The following is a 21917-nucleotide window of genomic DNA, read 5'->3' on the forward strand; positions in this document are numbered from 1 at the left end:
ATAGACGTTCAAAAGTCAATCAAAACCTATAACAAGAAAAAAAGGGTCCTGTAACATGCCACAAAGTCTCCTGTTTGGTGTACAAAGTATTCCAAAAGCTTGCTCTAAACATTTCGAAGTTTTTTAAAGAAAATATTTTGCTTATTGATATATAAAAAACATTAATGATATAGATGTCTGTCACACCAGTTAGAGTAAAAAGTCTGTGTTTTGTAATCTTTTGTAATAATAATAGATTTTACAATAAGCAGTGTGTTCACGCATCGGCTTTATTTTATTATTATTATTATTATTAATTCTACTGTTTTATGAACTCATTTCAATGTGTGGTTATCATATGAAACACACATATATCTTATTTTTCTTAGTGGTAGACGTGTTCAACATGTAACGGATCTATTTCCAACAAAAATTAGACTCAACGTTGATCTCCATTACATAAACAAACTTCTCATTCCAACAATTTACTTATTTTTATAGACCCATCCTCTCTCTCTTATTTTCTTTTTACAAGTCTTATATTCGTTTAAAATAAAATTCTAAAAAATACAAAATAATTTAATTTTTTTAAATCTCAACAATAAAAATAATATTAACAAATTATATTATAACCTTCTTATCTCATATGTATAATCAAACGAGACATCAACCTTTCACGTCTTCTTTTCACAAATCTCCTCCCATCCTACTCACTCTCGACTTCTCAACCCGTAAACACAAAGGCCCAGTGGATTCATTTTATGGTTTTCTGAATTTCTTCAACGTTTTATAATTGGAAAAGGGGAGGAAATATACCTATATTTAAAAAAAAGAAAGAAAGCTCACATAGAAAATAATAAAAAAAAAAACTCTAGAAAATGGTTGAATTAATCAATTTTACATTACTAACCTAAGGGTAATTCAGTCCTTTTACATTACTAGTATATCTAGCAGAATATCAGAAGGAGGAAGCATCCAAAACTTAAGAATTATTTTGTTATTTTCCTGTTTTAATATATAGAGGAGCTCTCCTCGAGGAGAGTCTTATCTTTTTCTTCTCAATACATATGAAATATTCATTAGATTGTACATTTTGCCTTAAATCCCTAGTTTGATCTATTACAATTTTGTAGTTTTGCACTCTCAAATTGCTAAATATTTTATAGTTCGAGTCCCCAACCATATAATTTGACACATTACAGTCAAAATTGTGTTACATCATGTTTTAATCTATCTTAATGATCAAGAATGATATTATTTAATATTTAATAATTAGAAAATGCAATATATTCATTTTAAAAGAAACAGGACTCCCATCAAATCTTTCTACCGAATTTTATTTTTATTTAATAGTTAAAGAAATATTTTTTAATAAGTTTGTAAATTTTATTTTTTTAAATGCTTGACGTGTTTTAAAAAATGTCAAGAAAAAAGAAAGAAAGAAACAAAAATTACTCTATTCAGTACTAGAACCTTCGATGGGAGTAGCACCGCTCTAATTTTAATAATTTTAGGGGTAAAATGTAAAATATTTGTTAATCAAAACGTGTAGACTTTATTTTCTCTAGAAAAATATTATCAAGGACTGTGTGGTAACATAAATGTTTTCATGTATTTTTAGATATTTTTAAATATTTAATTTCTAAATATCATTCAAACACAAAATACTTTTTCAATTTCGAATCTTAACTTTTTCATATAATAATTATCTAATCATTATAATTTTTTAAAATTTAAAAATAAAATATAAAAAATAATACAACTTCTTCAAATTTTAAAATAAAAATAATATTAAAAAATAATATTCAAATAATTTTTTAATTTTATAATATTTTTATTCAATTTTTTATTTATTGTTTCTTAAAACTCAAGATAATATCTTAACTTAAATTATTTTACTATTATTTACAAATATTCCGAAATATTATCAACATACAAACACTCTCTTAAAACTTAAAAAAAAACATGCTGTTTTTGTGAAAAGAAGTTTTGCAAACAAGAAATGATATTTATAATTGTTTTCCAAATGCCTAAAGTAACCTGTGTTTACATGTGGCTGAGAACATACTAAAGATTGCCAAATATTATATAGAAGAGAGATGTGTGAATGGTAGCAAGGCGGGCTCAGGCTGCTCCAATTTCATAACTCGTGTGTAATGGCCGCAGGCCTCTCTTCTCGAGCGCTCCTCTTATCCATTAACAACGTTCAAGATCACCAGCAACAACGGCAGCGACACCATTGCTGCCAAACCTTCAGCTTTAGCAGAAGAGGAGGAGGAAGAAGGAGAAGAAGGTCGTTGGACTCGTCTGCGCTTCCACTTTCTCTCCCCACTAGACTGCCTCACTCCCGGGCGACGAGGTCCCGAGTCCTTTGCCGGTCCACGGGCCTCTCCGACCTCGATTTCTCTGTTGGAGTAGGCCGGGATCGCCTTCTCAAGGTCACTTGCCCAAAATCAACACCAACTTCCTTATAATTTTTACTCGCGTCGGAGTTTTTTCTCAGCATCCTATTTTTTTTGTTCTTTTTTGGTTTAAAACTGCAGGTCCCTGTGTCCAATGTCAGGAATTTCTGCATTATTGCACATATTGATCATGGGAAATCAACTTTGGCGGATAAACTGCTCGAAATGACGGGGACTGTGCAGAAGCGAGAGATGAAAGAACAGTACCTTGACAACATGGATTTGGAGAGAGAGAGAGGCATCACTATCAAACTACAGGTTTTGATATATATATATATATATTATGCATCTATGTATGTATATATGTATGTACGTATGTGTAGTGTTTACATATTATCTCGTTCCCATCATTGTCAACGTCCTGATGGCACATGGGAAAGTTGTAACATGAGGGTTTTCTTTGCCAACTCGCGCTTAAGCAGAACTTGTTATTATATTTGTTGTTAACAAGTGGTTTATCTTTTATTTGTCTTGGTTCTCTGTGCAATTTGACTAAGATAAATCGTAATCTGAACCACATACCGAGGCGGATAGATATGATACCAGTTGTTCTTTCTACACTCTCCTAATGGAGTCCTTAACAAAGATATGCGAAGTTTTTTAATCAAACTTCAGGCATTTAGATTGGAGCAATGGAGGAGAAGCATAATCCTATGAGAACTTGGTTTTTGTCTTTGTAACTATAGCCTAGTTGTTCGTCCTTGGAAAGGAAATACCAGTAGCATCTTCAGTGCCTTGCAGTGAATTAACTGCTTCTGGGCTTTCAGTTGATACAGATGGGAATATTGTACATTCCCTTTTCTACCATACATATTTCTTGTGTCGTGCATCCATTGGCACTAGGCACTTCCTCCATTAGGTCAATCACTACCCCATCTTTTTCGTTGGAAAGATACAATGTTGGTGGCAAACCTGATGGTGTTATCTTGATTTTCTGATGCTTTTGTGGTATTATATGATTTTTGTTTGGATGAGTCAGCTTTTCATTCGAGCAAATATAAAGTGCAGAAGACTATATTGTACATGATCCAAAACTAGCAGAAATAACTGCAGACTAAAATAAAACAAATAGCTCCATCTTCCGTCGAAAACACATAAAGTAATGCACAAAAGAAAAATATAACCCTTTCCTGAATAGTATCCTCGATCCTTTTGCAACCACTAAGTACCCTTTCCTCAGTTCCTGGGTCTGGTGATTTTCTTTGCAACTAAGCGATTCATTGCTATTGCACCCTCAACTTATAAGTTAGCAGTTTGCTACATTTTAGGCTGCTTCCAATGAAAAGGTTTGATTATGTAGTCCCCCCGGGCTCTGCCGAAAGTAGTCATTGCTAGTATGAATTAGTAGTAACCAGTTGCTCCTCTCTCTCTAAAATGTGATGGAACCATGCAATCAAGTCCAATAGGGAGCACTCTCTGTACTTTCCTAATTGGATCCTAGGATTTAATTGCTTGTTTCCCTCACATTATTATGCAGCAGCAACCGACATGATAGGTATGATCCTCCTGACTGGTTTTGGATGGATAATGCCTACTATTCTGTGATCCTATTAATTTGGAAAATACATCTGTGTGAAGTGTTGAGACACATCAATCACCCATGTCCTTAACCCTCTGTGGTTTGTGATCAGCAAATTTATCTGAGATTGATGTCTTTAGGGTTTTGTTATATATTTTGGTTACTCGATATATCTTTAACATTCTGGAAACTGATTTAATTTGCTTTTCTCTGTGGCAGGCAGCTCGAATGCGTTATATGTTTAAAAATGAAGCATATTGCTTGAATCTAATTGACACTCCAGGGCATGTTGACTTCTCCTATGAGGTATGTGAATGTGGCATATCAGTAAGTCAATATATGGGGCTTTTACATGTGCTTTTAATATTGCAATGATACCTATGGAGTGATTTACCACTTCTGGTTCAGGATTGTTATGTATAGTTTGTCATCTTTACCCAATTTACATGAGAAACCAATTAACTGTGAAACAAAGCTATTTGGTATGTGGATGCTTATAATCTTTTTCAAATAGAAACTATTGCAGATACCGATCGTCACTTATAATCTCAAGAATTAAAATTGAATTAAAAAGTTTTTGGTATTTGTGATGATATGTGGAGTAGTTCAGATTCACCACAATTCTTGAGGGATTTGTTTCACCTTATAGACTGACCCATGTGAGGGACTAAATTTTTTAATTAATAGAATTTATATTACAAGAATCTCATAGCATGTACGTTTCAAATGCCCTGCATAAGACACAAAGAACAACATTACATGTCGCTTTAATCTGATTTCTATCTGCATTCTTCCAGTGGATCAACAGTACCTCAAATCACCTGAGTCATGATCCATCTTATTCTGAATGGAGAGAAATCAAGTGCTGAAACTTTACTTGCAATTGATAATTAAGTGAAAGATGTCTTGGTCTCATGGTCTCACCATTGAGTTTGCATTTACAACACTGAATTTTTTTTTGATAAGTAAACGGTAGTATTAATAAGAATAGGCTAAGCCCAAGTACACAAGGAAGAATACAAGAGATAAAACCTATCTAGTTTGCTATAAAACACTGAATTTTAATATCTCCTGCTTTTGCTTTACCCACTAACCAAGCCAAAAAAAAAAGGAAACAAAAAAAGAAAGGCTTTTATGTTGGTTTTCACCAACAAAATGCCTTCTCAAAAAAAAAAAAAAAAAAAAAGAGAGAGAGAGAAAAGGCGTAAAATCCTGTCCCAAAATCTTGTTGCATGATTTAACTCAAACTTTCTACTTTTCAATAACATCCTTCCACTTTTCCTCTCCAACACAATGTATTCTTCCAGAAGACAACAATTGAAGAGGAGGACGACTTGCTCAACATGGAAAGTTGAAGAAACAAAAGTTTTGAAGGAGTCTCCCTGCACCACAATTCATTAACAAAATGAATTTGACTATTGCTCGTTAATATCAAACTTGATATACTTAGAGAATACCTCTCTACAACTACTACCATTCTTTCACCCCATGAACTTATTTTATTTTTTTAAGTTTTATATAAGATTATAATATAAGCCAAATTTGGTGTTTAGGGAGAAACAAAACAAAAAGTATGGAAACTTGACTCTCTGTCTCTGTCTCTCTCTCTCTCTGCCTATCTCACGTACATGTGTGTGTGTGTGTGTGTGTTGGGGGGGGGGTGATGCGCATGTTTTATGTATGTTATCTGGATTTATTCCTTACCTCATTCATCTTATCTAGGTTTCTCGATCTCTTGCTGCATGTGAGGGAGCTCTCCTTGTTGTAGATGCTTCTCAGGTGAGTCTTTATCCATTCATTTGTTTTAACTTAGCCCTTCATGGAATTTAAAATTCTTCCATGTTCGTTTTACATTATTGTTTTTCTAATGTGGATGTACGTCGATTTTTATAACTTTTAATGTCACACAATGAAACTTGAAAGTAGTCCTTATTTTTTCTCAAAATCCAATTGTTACTACATCCTTCTCTGGAAGCACTATTCACTGTTTGTTTTTTGTAGGGAGTTGAAGCACAGACGCTAGCCAATGTTTACTTGGCCTTGGAAAACAACCTAGAAATCATCCCTGTAAGTTGTCTGTTGCACTTGTTATTACTCTTTACTACTGCCTTCTCATTTTTCTTTTGGTTCATTCTGGATGAGCTTAGAAATTTCTTTTTTATACTTTAGTTTTTTGGGCTTCTGCCAGTGTTTTTAACAGAGCCTGCTTACATGACTTTTTTGTATCATTTTCTAGCTCCTAACTTGTAACTAAGTGTTCTTTGTTTTATACTTCCTGTGTACTTGGGCTATGCTATTTACTCGTTTCAATAAAATTTTATTTTACTTACAAAAAAAAAATCATTTCATCCCCAAATTTTTTCACATTAGCGAAACATAGTTGCTTTAATCGTGGGCAATTCATAAATAGTTGGAAAAATGAATGTGTATTGACCACTTTTCCTGAATATATCATTCTTACTGGCTTGACATGCACTTTTAGTTTGATATTCTTTAGAAGATATATGCTAGAGGACAAGAAGGCAATGGTTGTCCAAAGAAGCTACAGGATTCATGAGGGCACAAAGCTTGGGTACAACTATGAAGAGTAGACCATACTGTTTCTTTGCTGCAGACATTGGACTTGAAGGGAAATCAGATGTCAAGTTTTAATTATATATCAAAATTAAAACCCAAGAATCAATTTTAGGCCTATATACTTACTTGAAATGCCCACAAAGTATGTTTGTTGGTGCTTTAAAAGCAAGTTTATAACCCGAATGCCCAATCATCATCACAACACAACTGTACGGCCAATTATTTGGCATAAAAGTACCCTATGTGTTCAAAACCCTCAAATTGTATTCTTAGAGATTAAAAGGTTGAGGATGGGTTCTTACCTCAAGGAGTCAATTGAATGAAATCTGGAATTGGTTTCTTGTTCTTTTCCCTTTCAAAATTGACCTCCCTCTATATGAATATCAACAAATGCGAGATAGCCCCGGACTCTGAACGGGCTCATCCAGCTTTTATTTTGGTTTGCAATATTCACAGAAAGATATGTAATATTTTGATATGCAATCTGCATCAAGTACTGGTTGAGAAACAAACTTTAAATTGAGTTGTTATGCTCTTTGTTAGCCTGTAACAATTATGGCTAGGCATATGGCTCTTATGCATATAGTTGTTGACCAAATCGATCGATATTCTAAAATGGTTTTTGCAGCCATTAATATCATTGTGTTTGAGACTATTAGTTGAGAATGTCTAGATAAACATTGTGATGCCTGTTTATATGGACATCAAAACTTCATCCACTTTTTTTATTTTTATTGTGGCTCTTGCATGTCAAATGTACTGAGATCACTCACAGAGAATGTCGGGTGTAGTCGAACTCATTAACCTGCCATGGAAGCTTTAGGGCTTGCTTGGGTAATGAGATGAGATGAGAAATTGTGAAAATTCTATGAATAGTAGTGAAATGGTTTGTGAATAGTAGTAAATTGTTTGAGTTAAGATGTTTTATTGTGTTTTTAATATAATTTTTGTTTTGAAATTTGAAAAATTTGTATTGTTTTGTGTGTTTTTTTTGGGAAGTTTGGGAAAGTTGTATAGGGTTTTGTGTTTGGATAATGAGTAGGTAATGATTAGATGAAAAAGTTGAAGATTTGAAATTGAAAAGAGTTTTGTGTTTGAGTGATGTTTGGGAAGGAAATTGTGAGAAATCTTGAGATCCTCTCACCTCTGTTGCTAAACAAGGCCTTAAATCACATCTCGTTCAAGTACTTGTACATGACTTCAAATAAAGTTGGTATAACTCACAAAGATAAAATAACTTATTACTTATCAAAAAAAAAAAAACTCACAAAGATCTTGATCTTACTTGTCTTTCCTCACTCTTTGATGTTTGCTTTCAGTTCATACTGTCAGTGCATAGACCGGCTAAATTATGGTTACGCAAATATATTTTCATTGACAAAGAACATTCTGTTACAGGTCCTGAACAAAATAGATCTTCCAGGTGCTGAACCAGATCGTGTTGTCCAGGAGATTGAAGAGGTAGGTACCCACGATTTAAAAGATTCTATATCAAATGGATGTGTGTCATGTATTCGTGCTTGTAATTTAGTTTTACTGGATGGCCGCGATTCTGGAAGAGATAATTTATATCTTTTCGGTCCAATATCTTTAACTTGCTTTGTTAATTACTCCCCAACCTACCTAGATTGCCTTCTTGAGCGGGACATAGGCCAAATAGGAGCCAAGCCCAATTTTCACCACCGTTTGTTGTTTTTTAACACCAATGCATATGACATTAAACTTATGCAAAATGAGAAGAGAGATGATCAACCATAGAGTTAAATAAGGGCAAGGAAGACATAGTCATAATGATATCGTCAACACAGAGAAGACGATCACTGTGAGTAGCTAGTGAGACAGAGAATCAGCTTGGCATGTAACCTCAACAGAGGCGAATGGAGGCAAAACTCTAGAGCACTATGGCTCAAGGAGTGAGAAATACAGATGTTTGGAGAATCCATACAGAGTGAAGAAGGCAGAAGAGATAGGAAGAAGCAGAATTGTTTTGTGACAGGAGAATAGAGTCTAGAACATTATATATGGAGTGGGAGATATAGGAGAACAGACGAGAGATATGCAAAAGGAGAGAAGGTGACGGAAAGATAGAGAAGAGATAAAAGGGAGAGAAACAAAGATGACAACAAAGAGAGATAATGCAGGGTCTCAGCAAAATATTTATATTTTTATGCATGTCCCTGGTTCTGATATTATTTTATGCAAAGGATGTCTATGTGTAGGCATCTCAGAACTCTTTGAAAAGCATGAAACTCATTTAAAACTAGTATTTGTGATATGCTAATTTACCACAAAATCTAAGCACTGCCTAAATAAAATGTTAAATCAAACAAAAGAACTTGACTCCTAAGAGAACTCTAATATATACACATCACGAGATCAATCTAACATATTCGATTGAGGTCTTTTGAGGAGGACGTGTTGGCGGAATTAGGGAAATGAATGGCAATTAGAGCATATTCAACTGAGGGCTTCACTATGGAATTTTTCCAAATTTATTTGGTGTGATCAGAATGCTTGATTTGAATATCTCTTCTACAATTTTTTCATTTCTTAGCTTTGAGAGGAGTCTAGTTCTTCCACTTTTTTCTGATTTTTTAAAGGGATTTTATTGGTTCAGTACAAATTAGTTCCCTTTTCTCAATGATTTTAGTTGTTAAAATAAAACAATCTTCTCTAGAAGGCACTTATAAAATTTTTTTAATACTAAATGCAGTTTGATACTTTCATATTGTACATTTCTACATTTTCTTACTTTTCTAATGCTTGTATATTATTCTCTTTTTCCAAGTTACCGTGATGCCAAGTACAAGTAGTAAGACAAGGTTTCTGTTAGGTCAATTCCCTTATTGGCTTCAAACATTTTTAATGTAGGTTGTTGGGCTAGATTGTAGCAGTGCCATACTCTGCTCTGCTAAGGTTAGTTGTCTTTTAGTCATTTTATCTATTTTGTGAAGACGTGGTATAAGTCTGTACCTCATAGATAAACTTTAGCATTCACCTCCCTTTTCTTTCTTAGGAGGGAATAGGTATAACTGAAATTCTCAATGCGATTGTTGAACGGATACCCCCGCCCAAGAATACTGCTGAAAGGCCATTGAGGGCTTTAATATTTGATAGGTACATATTTGAATCACTGGCATCTTTTCAAAAGAAATCAAGTCCACGTTTCATTATGCTCTTGTTGTCATTTTCTTATCACCATATTAATATTTGTCTACATTTTGTGCAATCCTGAATTTTCCTAGTGGATTTTTTTTTTTTCGCTATTCAATTGTTATAATCAATTTCATACAATGTTGATACGTGGGCATAGCTTGTAAATTTTAATCATACCTGCTAGAATAAGTTTACGATTCTGTAAGTTTTCGAACATAACATGTTTGATATTATTACGATTTTTTCTATGAGACAAACATTTTATTTAGACGAAAAAAGAGTGTTACCCCAGTACATGGAAAGTATAGAATAGATCCATCCACCAAACTAACAAAAGTGCTAGTAAATCTTGAAAAGAAGAAGCAGAAAAAGCTTCCCTATTTTGGACCTTTATCCATTGAAAAATGGGTGTTATGGAAAGATGACCTAAGCTTAACACTGGCTTTTCCCACTCTTCAAAACTACACCCATTTCTGCCATGCCAAATACTCCACAATAAGCAATCCTCCAAATAAAGCGCATTGATGGCTACCAAATTGTTCTTTTCAATGTGCTAGAAGATCCACCACTTGAGCAGGCATAACTCAATCAATTCCAAATAGGCTAAAAACCATATACTATATGCCGTTAGCGACCTCAGAATGCAATAGAAGGTGATCCTTAAATTCCTTGTTTTTCTTCCACAAACAAAATTTGTTACTCACAATGATGTCCTGTTTCCTCCTGCAGTCTAGGGTAAGAATCTTCCCTAAATTCAATGTCCAAGTTAAAAGTCTACTTCAGGTGGAGAAATAATGGGAGGAGTCCCTAGCATGGGCACCCAACACATTGTAAAATGGCTTACTTTGAACACTCCTTTCCTGAAGGGGCTCCAAACCATTTTATGATCATCAGTACGTTCCCCTTGCCCCGAATAAAACCGGTTTAAGAAAGATGAGAAGAGATCCACCTCCCAATCACTTACCTCATTGACAAAACCAACACACCACCAAAGATATTTACAAAATAGTTGGTAGTTTTCCACCACATAAGCATCCTTGGAGCAAGCAGTTCTGAATAACTTTGGGAAGACATCTTTCATATTTTTCTCACCACACCCCATGTCAGGCCAAAAGCGTATCTTGGACCCATAACTCAACTAGAGAAATGGGAAAAGTCCCCCCATTCCCAATTGATGTTTTGTTTCTAGAGATCAACCTTGTAAGGCCCACTAACTTCACGAGAACACCAACAACCACCTAAACTCCCATTCTTCGTGTCCACTATTAATCTCCAAAGGATTACTCTTTCTTGGGTATAGCACCATTACCATTTACCCAAAAGAGCTCAATTAAAGAGAACTTTTTTTTATTTATTTATTAGTAAACAAAATTTTATTGATCATAAGAATAGGCAAAAGCTTAGGTATGCGGGACATATACAAGAGCGTTGCCTGAGCATGCTAGTTTAGAATTAAAGAGAAATAAATATCTAAGGCATTTGCTCATTTTATATGGTGTATTTTTAAGTTTACTACCATCGCCACATAGAAAGTTTATTAAATAGTCTCGTGGATATTACCTTCTTTGGAAAAATATTGATATCACCAAAGCTGTACAGGCTATATGATGATAATATACTTTACTTATAACACATCTAACATTTTTAGATTCCCACAAGATTCTCTTATTAAACATATTTTGAAGAGAGTATCTGATGCATCCTCCTAGCTATTAAGCATTTCCGTCCTATATTGCTTGCCCTTCCATAGTCACACTCTACAAATGTAAGAGCTAAGAAATAGAGTATCTGTGGGCTGGGGGGATAGGAAAAGCTAAAGGGAAATAAAAGTGTTTGATCTTTCACAACGGAGAATCATATAGAGGTAGACATACCTATAATAGTAAGAAACTTATTTTATAATTGGACTGGAGTTCTCTCTCTCTCTCTCTCTCTCTCTCTCTCTCTCTCTCTCTCATATGACTTTTTGTCTTCCCATTCCTGGCGTTTCTCATTGGGGATAATCCTTTAATCTCTCTTCTAATTTTTATCTTTTCATTTCATGGATGATTCCTTTTCGTTTTCTCATTCTTGGTCCATTCTTCTTTTAGTTTTAGTTTTTGCTCTTTTCTTCTCTTAAGTTTTTGGCGTAAGGGGTTGATGGAGTGTAGTGTTTGGATTGAAGCTAAGCTGTTCGTGGTCAAAAGAAAGGGGGGGAGGGAATCTATTTTGCATAGTTTTTTTTTGACCGATAATTTTTTTTTTTGATCGGTAAACAAAATTTTATTGATCAAAAGGAGGCAAAAAGCCCAAGTATACGGGACATATACAAGAGCAACGCCTGTGCGTGCTAGTTTAGAGATACGAGGAATTCATGAAAAGACATGCCATGGAAATCAATTACAATCGACCAATGAAGCAAGGTATTGAAAAACAAATTTCTAAGCTCTTCCATCGATCGCTCTTGATCTTCAAAACTTCTTGCATTCCTCTTCCTCCAAATGCACCACCATAGACATATAGGTAGCATTTTCCATATGGATGCAATTTGAGAGTTGCCCCGAATACCTCTCCACGAGGCTAGAAAGTCACATACCCCTTCCGGCATCACCCAAGCTAAACCCAATCGAGCAAAAACTTCGTTCCACAAGATTCTGGCAATCTCACAATGTAGTAAGAGATGATCAATGGACTCGCCCCACTTTTTGCACATATAACACCAGTCCATAACTATGATTCCACGTTTCCTCAGATTGTCTATAGTAAGAATCTTCTCCAAAGAAGCTGTCCAAACAAAAAAGGCTGCCTTTAGAGGTGCCCTTGTCCTCCATATGCTCTTCCATGGGAAGGACTGGGCTGAGGTGTGCATGGTCAAAGAATGGTAGAAAGAACGGACTGTGAAAACTCCCTTCTTGGAAGGGCGCCAATAAATCTTGTCTTCGCCTTCCCCTAACACATGAGTGGAGTAAACCTGGTCAAAGAACACCGAAAATTCATCCATTTTCCAGTCTTGTGCATCTCTAAGGAAAGTAATGTTCCATTGTGGAAGACCATTGGAGATGAGAACTAAATCCGCTATTGATACCTCTTTTCTTCTTGCTAAGCCATAAACTTGAGGAAAAACTTCCTTGAGTGCCCGATCACCACACCATAAATCATGCCAAAATTTTACCTTCACTCCATTTCCAACTTTGAAACAAGTATGTGCTGCATATGTGTCCCGACCTCTTCTAATATGTTTCCATAGCCCAACTCCATGAGGCCCACTCACCTCATTGGAACACCAACCTCCCCATGATTCTCCATGCCTCAAAGCAATGACATTTCGTCACAAGGCCTCCCGTTCATTGTGAAATCTCCATGACCACTTGCCTAGCAAAGCGTTATTAAAATATTTCAAATTCCGAATACCCAAGCCGCCTTCTTTGATGGGAGAACAAATTGTGGCCCATTTCATCAAGTGGAATTTAAACTCATCCTTTATCCCTCCCCAAAGGAAATCACGTTGAAGTTTCTTCATGCGATGAGCCACTTTGGCGAGAAGTGGGAATAATGAGAGAAAGTACGTTGGTAAGTTGGATAGAGTGCTCTTGATGAGAGTCACCCGGCCCCCTTTGGATAGGTACATCCGCTTCCAACCGGCTAATTTCCTTTTCATTTTTTCGAGCACATCATCCCACATGAATTTTGATTTAAAAGCCGCACCCAACGGAAGACCAAGATATTTCATGGGCAGCTGAGATATCTTGCAATCCAAGATGGATGCCAAACTCTCCACATTTGGTACAAGCCCCATTGGCACTATCTCAGATTTGGCCAAATTCACCTTCAACCCTAACACGGCCTCGAAGCATAATAAAAAAGCCCTCAACGCTCGGATTTGCTCTTGTTTGGCATCACAAAAGATTAGAGTATCATCAGCAAACAAAAGATGTGAAATGTTGATCGAACCTGAGGCTGCCTCCCCAACTGAGAATCTTGATAAGAAACCACCCGCCACTACCCCTGGAATCATCTTACTAAAAGCTTCCATCACGAAAACAAAGAGGAGTGGAGAAAGGGGGTCCCCTTGTCGCAATCCTCGGGAGCTTTTGAAAAAGCCTTTTGACGTGCCATTCACCAATACAGAAAAACAAGTCGTAGAGATACAGTAATGGATCCAAGTGCGCCATTTGATGCCAAAGCCACATCTCTCAAGTATATAAAGTAAGAATCTCCAATTGACGTGATCATAAGCTTTCTCCATGTCCAACTTGCAAACAAGTCCTGTCTCTCCTGTCTCTCCTGTCTCTCCCGACTTAATACGACTATCCAGGCATTCATTGGCAATAAGTACTGAATCTAGGATTTGCCTGCCCTTAACAAATGCATTTTGAGGCTTTGAGATCAAACTTTCCATTACTTTGCTCAACCTGTTTGCCAATATTTTGGATAAGATTTTATAAAACCCACCCACCAGGCTAATGAGACCAAAATCTTTCACCTCTACTACACCGGTTTTTTTAGGGATGAGTGCTAAAAAGGTTGCATTGAGACTTTTCTCGAGCCGTCCACTTCCATGAAATTTCAGGAAAACTCCCATGATATGCGTTTGGATATTGAACTGAGTTGAGTTGAGATGATAAAATATTATTAGAATATTATTGTTTATTATTATTATTATTTTAAAATTTAAAAAAGTTGAATTGTTTATTATATTTTGTATTGGGATTTGAAAAAGTTGTAATGATGAGTTGAGATGATTTTAAGTTCCAAACCAAGCCAAAGTATATCCCAACAAGTTTGAAAAAAGGCCATGGTAAAACCATCAGGACCTGGGGCTTTGTCGCCCGCCATACCTTTAACTACCAATCTGACCTCTACCTCCTCAAACGGCCTTTCAAGTTGTTCCAACGCCTGCGGATCAAGAACATCAAAAGCCAGCCCATCAAGTCTCGGCCTCCAGGAAAACTGTTCTGAAAACAACTTATCATAGTAATTGACAATGTAATCTGAGATCTCGGTTTGGTTGGATGAGGCCACCCCGTCTATCATCAGAGTTTCTATAGTATTGTTCCGCCCATGCGAATTGGCCACCTGGTGGAAAAACTTGGTACATCTATCCCCTTCAACCATAAAGCACGTGATTTTTGTCGCCAAGATATTTCTTCCAAAAGAGAGATCCGTTCAATGTCCGCAGTTACTTGAGTTTTGCGCGCCCGCTTGGTTTCAAGTAGTACCCGCTCCTCTTCCACACCCTCCAAGCCCTTAAGCTCCTCCAAGAGAACAATTTTTTGACTTCCCACATTACCAAACTCTTGTGCATTCCACTCCTTTAAATCCTTTTTTAAAGACTTTAATTTACAGGCCAGAATATAACTAGGATTGCCATGAAACTGATAAGATGACCACCATTGACATATTTTGTCCAGGAAACCATCAGACTTCAACCACATGTTCTCAAATTTGAAGTATCTTGGACCTCTTCTAATGCCTCCACAGTTCAAAAGGATGGGAAAGTGGTCCGAACATAGCCTGGGTAATCTCTTATGAATAAGGTCTGGGTAATGAGCCTCCCAATCCGGTGAGATAAGAAATCTGTCTAGCCTAGACCAAGATGGAAGATCTCTATTGCTAGACCAAGATGGAAGATTTCGATTGCTAGACCAAGTGAAAGAGCCACCTGCAAGAGGAAGATCCTGTAAATTTTGCTCAGAGATGAAGTTAGAGAATTCTACCATAGATGGGTTGAAACCCGAACCACCCAATCTCTCACTCGGAAAGCGAGTGACATTGAAATCACCACTGATACACCAAGGTAGGTCCCATACGCAGCCAATACCTGCCAACTCATCCCATAATAAACTTCTGGACCGATCAAGATTAGGCCGATAGACTCCAGCAAACGCCCACTGAAACCCATCTATGACATTCTTAAACGAGTATGCCACCACGTAATCTCCCAAAAAATCCTCCATTTTCTCCACCACCCTCCTGTCCCACATTACTAATATGCCCCTGGATGCTCCAATGGACGGTAAATAATGCCATCCCACTTGACTACAACCCCACAAACTTCTAATTATACGCAGAGAAATAACTGCAAGTTTCGTTTCTTGTAAACATACAACGTCCACCTTCCATTTACGAAGCTGATTTCTAACTATAAGACGTTTGTCTTTCTCATTCAGCCCCCTTACATTCCAAGAAACAATCTTTGGTTTCATAAAACCACATCATTTGCCCTTCCCCTCACTCTTCCCCGGTTAGAGCTATTTCCATTTGCTCCATCATTTATAGTCCAGTTAAGTCTATGGAGTTCTCTTGCTCGCTTCTTAGCTGATGCGAGCTCCTTGGGTGATCCCAAACTGTTCTTTCCAGCTTCCATAGCTGTAAAGAGGGCAATGAGCTGGTCCTCAAAACCACCGCATAAAATCCCCATGCTGAATTGCATCTCCTTTGCCTTGTTCAGGACCCAGTTTGAAGCCTGAGAATTGCTGTTCTTACTCGGATGCAGGGATATCAATGGGAGAGAGTCTTCCCAGCAACACTTATCTTCATATGCCACAGAACCTGTGTCTGCTGCCCCTACACTACCAAAGTCCATTTCCGATCTCAAGAGGGCAGCCATTTCAACTATCGATGTGGTCTGTGAATCTTCGGCGGAATTTTCTGCTTTGAGAGCCAGAATAGGTTCCTTAGAGCTTGACAGCAGCGCCGCCATCACTCCCCCCTCGTCTGGGAGATCGGCCACCAGTTCGCCTGCCCCCGTTGACCCAGTCTGTGGTGGTCCCGTTCGGGTGTTGTCAGTCTCACCCTCGAATGGAACCAACGCCAACGTGCATCCTGTTGCCTCCATTTCAACCTCACCACCCCTCACCTCAGTAGAGTCCATTTCTGACCTCAAGAGAGCAATCATTTCTGCCGTCGGCGTGGTTTGTGGATATTCCATAACTGTTGAACCAGGTTCAACGGCATTTTCTGCTTCGAGAACCATAACAGGTTCCTTAGAGCTTGACGGCAGCGCCGCCGTCACTCCCCCCCTCATCCGGGAGACCATCCACCAGTTCGCCTGCCCCCGCCGACCAAGTCTGTGGTGGTCTCGTCCGTTGGTTGTCCATCGCCGGTAGAGAAGCGTCGGACGATGACCCAATCTCGTATGTGGATGGGCCTGAGAGCTTGGCCCTCCATCTCCAGATCTACTTCTTGGGCCTGTATGCTGACCAGCCCACTTCTTGTCTGGTCTACCAAACCCTCCCGTGACCTTTTGCGGGCCCAACATCTGCACTTGTGTTCTCAAAGCCTTAGGGGCTCCACTTACTAATTCAGACCCCTGATCCATGCCCAGGTCCAACTCAATACTATCAATTAACCTCATGAGCCTCTCCCTCTCAGCTATCAGTTCCTCTTTTATTCTAAGTAGGGAAACCTTCTCAGCTACTTTCCTTTTGATCAGAGGACCTTCATCCCTTCTTGTGTAAACATCTCTGCCCTGACATTCCACTCTGCCCTTCTCCTTCAAAATTCCATCATTGCCCTTCAATTCAAAATCTAAACTACTAGCAGCTCCTCTCATGGCTGGACCAACACCAACTATGGCCTCAACATAGGTCTTGGATGTGGTGTTGTTCTGTACAGGAAGGTGTTTGGGGACCTCCCTCTCATGTAGACAGTTCACGAAGGCTCTATACATCAGTAGAGATTTGGTGGTTTGGTTGGCCAAGGTGGTTGAGGATTGCTTGAAGTTCTCGGGTAATAGGGCTCCGTATCAGACTAAAAGGGAGGGAAACAGAGTTTTCCTAATCCAACTTAGTCAAAACATGTATGGTAGGTTTGTGCAACTAGTTGAGCTGGGCACGGGCAAAGGAAAGGGTATCATTGTAATTCCTGAAGGTATAAATGGTATTGGTTGGGAAGGTTTTGTGAGGAAGGTGAGAGACCTTGTCGGCTCAAGTTCTTCTGTTTTTGTCTTCTTCAATGGTGCTGATAGTAAGGCTTCCAAAGGAAAATAGGTGAGAAAGGTTAACCCTCTTAGAGGAGCTTCCTCTTCCCACGACACCCCTTACTTGTCAGCTTTGATGGTACCAGTGAATGATATTCTTAGTTCTAGCAAAGCATCTGGAAAAGTTCATTCTAGGCATAACGAGGTAGTGATGACTGCAATATATAAGCAAGAAAGACCGATGGATATGATCAATAGGAAGCTTCCTGTAGCTGGTGTCGACGGTTGGCATTCCCGAAGTTGCAGAAATTAGGAGAAGTTGAAGAGTCACTATGGCACGTTCAGGCAGAGCTCCGGGGGTGTAAGGAGAGGTTGGACTTGTTGATGAAGATAGCTGATGATGGACTTGGCCTAATTTCGGGCTTAGGTTTTGTTTCTAAAGACAATAATGAAGTTTTTGTCGAGAAGAAGGGGGAATTGGATGGGCCTACGGTTTCTAAAAATAATAAAGGAGATGGGCCTGATAGTGGCCTACTTAAGAGGCTTGTGGTTCGGAAAGACCAAAACAACAGTGGGCTTTAGAGCAAAACAAGCCCGAGAAAGGTGAAGCTTCAGCACATTTCTGTGGCGGCTGGTTCGTCTTCTTAGAGAGAGTCGGCGGCGATGGGCAAACCTTATGTGGGTACCTCGGCGGTGAGTTTTGATACGATTAATATGGCGAAAGGGCTTTCTCATATCGTGACGCCATCTAAGGAACATGCCACTCAAGTGGCGGCGCCGACGAAAGCTCTTACTACACAGAAGAGGTTGACGGTCGAAGGCAATCCTCCCGGTAGCAATATGACGGTAGGTTCGTCTCAGGAGACTCCTCAAACTGATTCCTATCCTTCTAAGGGTCAGTATTGCGGCACTATTAGGTCCAAACCCATCTTGGCAATGGTGGAAGAGCATGTATCTCAGAAGGATGTAACAGAAACTGGAGGCTCTTCAGGGGGCACTATGGGGTCAAGTTCCTATTCGATTGACAAGAATTAGGTGTCTTCCTTAGGTACAAAGCCAGCCGCCAGGAAAGGCAAGTGTGGAAGAAGATGTTTGTTGCGAGGGTTTGATGGGGGTCGAGAAGTTTGTTTCTGAGGTTCCTTGTACTCAGTTCAATTTCTATGATTTACAGATGGTGATTGGTGGAGGTGAAGGCTCTATTTCTTGTGAATTGGGAGAGTTGATTGTTTTAGATGAAGATGAAGATCCTGACACTGTTCCTTTGTGTTCTATTAATCCTAATATCGAATGGCAAAATAAATCATTTGGTTGGGTGTTGAGGAAGGTGGAAGAAATCAAGAATTGTGTGGGGAGTTATTGTGATGGTTTTGAGGAACAGTTTAGAGCTCTACTTATCGCCAATGAGGCTGGCCAACCTGCGATCAGCTACCAAAAAAGAGAGGGAGTTGAAAAGGTTGGAGTGTACTATCAACTATAACACCAGGGAAGGGAGTGTCTTTAGTAATAAAGGTAAGGAGAGGGCTACCAATGGTTCCCAATGAAGTCCAAGATCGTCTCTTGGAATGTCCAGGGGCTAAATGACTATAGGAAACACATCCGGGTGAAAAATATGGTTCGTCAGTGGAAGGCAGAAGTTATTTGTTTTCAAGAAACTAAATTGAAGAAAGTTAACCATTTGGTGGTTAATAGCCTATGGAGCTGTTGTTGGGTGGGTTGGGTTGAGTTAGTCTCTAATGGAGCCTTGGGAGGTATTATTATTATGTGGGATAGGAGGGCTATGGAATTAGTAGACCACTATGTGGTAAATTATTTAGTGGCTTGTCATTTTAAGAATGTGGATGATGGAATTGAATGGGCGTTTGCTAGAATATATGGGCCTAACTTGGACTCTAGAATGAGTATTTTGTGGGATGAAATGGCGGGACTTTGCAGTTGGTAGGATCTCCCTTGGTGCTTTGGTGGGGATTTCAATGTTACTTGGTTTCCTTGTGAGCAAGGAGGGGATTCTCAGATTACTAAAGCTATGTCTAAATTTTCAGATCTTATTTCCGAGCTACAGTTGATTGATTTACCCATGGTGGGAGGGGAATTCACATGGTCAAATGGGAGAGTATGGTCCCGGTTGGATAGGTTTTTGATTTCCACTTCTTGGGAAGTCTTATTTCCGGATGTGAGGCATAAAACGTTGCAGAAAATTGTTTCTGACCACTATCATATCTTATTGGATTGTGGGGGCATTGTAAGTGGGAGAAGATATTTTAAATTTGAAAATATGTGGTTGAAGGATGAGGGCTTTGTTGGAAGGGTTAGGAGGTGGTGGGCCACTTATAATTTTTCTGATACTCCAAGTTTTGTTCTGGTAGGCAAACTCAAAGCGTTGAAACAAGACTTGAAGAGTTGGAATGTGGAGACTTTTGGTAATGTAGTGAATAAAAGAAAAATTAGAAAACAGCTTATGGAGCAGTTGCAAATTCTGGAAGATCCTTTGAGGAGAAGGAGAAGAAAAAAGAGGTGAATTCAGAAATTGAAAAGCTTTCTCTTATGGAGGAAATTTCGTGGAGGCAAAAATCCTGGATCCTTTGGTTGAAGGAAGGTGATAATTGTACGAAATTCTTTCATAAAATGGCAAACTCTCATTGTAGATTCAATGCTATTGAAGCTCTTCAAGATGGTGAGAATGTTCTTTCTGATATTGGGGAGATTGAAGATCACATTGTGAGTTATTATGAGAAGCTCTTTAGGGAAGAACACTCGTGGAGACCAAAGTTAGATGGGCTGGTGTTTGAGCCCATTGATCAATTGAGTGCAGATTGGTTGGAGAGAAATTTCGAGGAAGAAGAAGTTCTTGATGTGGTTAGAGGCATGACTAAGGACAAGGCTCTGGGTTCGGATGGTTTTTCCATGACATTTTTCCAAGCATGTTGGGACGTCGTGAAGGATGACATTATGAAAGTTTTTGGTGAATTTCACTCGTTCCTGAAATTTGAGAAAAGTATCAATACTACTTTCATTGCTCTCATTCCTAAAAAGACGGGTGCAGCGGAGATGAGGGACTTTCGCCCCATTAGCTTGGTAAATGGGATGTTGTATAAAATCATTGCCAAGGTGTTAGCCAATCGTATTAGTGTGGTTATGGACAAGATTATATCAGCCTTAGAATACATTTGTGAGGGGAAGACAAATTCTTGACTTGGTTATAATTGCAAACAATCTGGAAAGCAGAATAAGAATGGGTAAATCTGGAGTTTAAATTGGAGATGGAAAAGACTTTTGATCATGTCAACTGGGAATTTCTTCTTTACATTATTGGGAGATTTGGTTTTGGCGAAGTGGTGTTCATGGATTAAACATTGTATTTCAACGGCCAGATTTTCAATATTAGTGAATGGCAATCCGGTTGGCTTTTTTAACAGCTCTCGGGGTTTGAGGCAAGGAGACCCCTTTTATCTCCTTTTCTTTTTGTAATAGTGATGGATGCACCGAGTCATATGCTTGAAGCGGCTATTGAAGGAAGATTTCTGTCGGGTTTTGTGGTGGGTGATGAGAGTTGGGATAGTATTTCAGTATCACATTTGCTTTTTGCAGACGATAGCTTTGTGTTTTGAGAGCTTTACTGTTATGTTTCGAAGCTGTTTCTGGGTTAAGAATTAATCTTTCCAAGTCTGAAATTGTTCGAGTGGGTACGGTCAGAAATATTCTGGATCTGGCCAATATTTTGGGTTGTAAGGTAGCTTCGTTACCTATGAGATACCTTGGACTACCTTTGGGTGCTCCTTACAAATCAGTTTCTATTTGGGATGGGGTGATTGAGAAGATTAGGAGGAGGTTAGCTGGCTGGAAACAATTATATTTGTCTAAAGGTGGAAGAGTTACCCTGATTAAGAGCACATTGACTAATCTCCCCACTTATTCCCTCTCTCTCTTTCCTTTACCAGTTGGGGATGCTAAAAGAATTGAGAGGATTTATAGGAATTTCATGTGGGATGGTAATGGGAAGGAAAGAAAGTTTCATTTAGTGAGTTGAAATAAGGTTTGTCTTCCGGTTTCCTGTGGAGGGTTGGGAGTGCGAAATTTAAGACTTTTCAATAAAGCTCTCCTTGGGAAATGGCTTTGGAGGTATCATAATGAGAGTAATGCATTTTGGAAAAATATTGTGGATGTTAAACATGGGAGGATGTGGGGGAGTTGGTGTACGAATGAAGTAGGAGGGACGTTTGGGGTGGGTTTGTGGAAGTCTATTCGGCTAGGATGGGGGGACTTTGTTAAGAATACTAAATTCAAGGTGGGGGATGGGGCAAAGATCTATTTTTGGCATGACACTTGG

The 21917-nt window shown here is 38.4% G+C and overlaps 1 protein-coding gene across 2 annotated transcripts in view; it reads left to right on the plus strand.

Annotated features, from left to right (window-relative positions):
- The first annotated feature begins 2073 nt into the window (after nucleotides 1-2073).
- Nucleotides 2074-21917, plus strand: part of LOC109007105 (translation factor GUF1 homolog, chloroplastic-like) — a 32708-nt gene continuing 12864 nt past the window's right edge. Inside the window, exons 1-8 of one of the 2 annotated variants that reach the window (XR_004801952.1) lie at nucleotides 2074-2417; nucleotides 2523-2699; nucleotides 4180-4266; nucleotides 5683-5739; nucleotides 5962-6027; nucleotides 7936-7998; nucleotides 9409-9453; nucleotides 9554-9654. Coding sequence is in view for 1 of the 2 variants with exons in the window: in XM_035691977.1 (XP_035547870.1) it covers nucleotides 2136-2417; nucleotides 2523-2699; nucleotides 4180-4266; nucleotides 5683-5739; nucleotides 5962-6027; nucleotides 7936-7998; nucleotides 9409-9453; nucleotides 9554-9654 (878 nt within the window). In the remaining variant the exon portion in view is untranslated. The remainder of the gene's footprint in view (nucleotides 2418-2522; nucleotides 2700-4179; nucleotides 4267-5682; nucleotides 5740-5961; nucleotides 6028-7935; nucleotides 7999-9408; nucleotides 9454-9553; nucleotides 9655-21917) is intronic. The other variant, XM_035691977.1, reaches the window with a different exon arrangement.

This window comes from Juglans regia, chromosome 1 (assembly GCF_001411555.2).
Source record: "Juglans regia cultivar Chandler chromosome 1, Walnut 2.0, whole genome shotgun sequence".
NCBI lineage: Eukaryota > Viridiplantae > Streptophyta > Magnoliopsida > Fagales > Juglandaceae > Juglans > Juglans regia.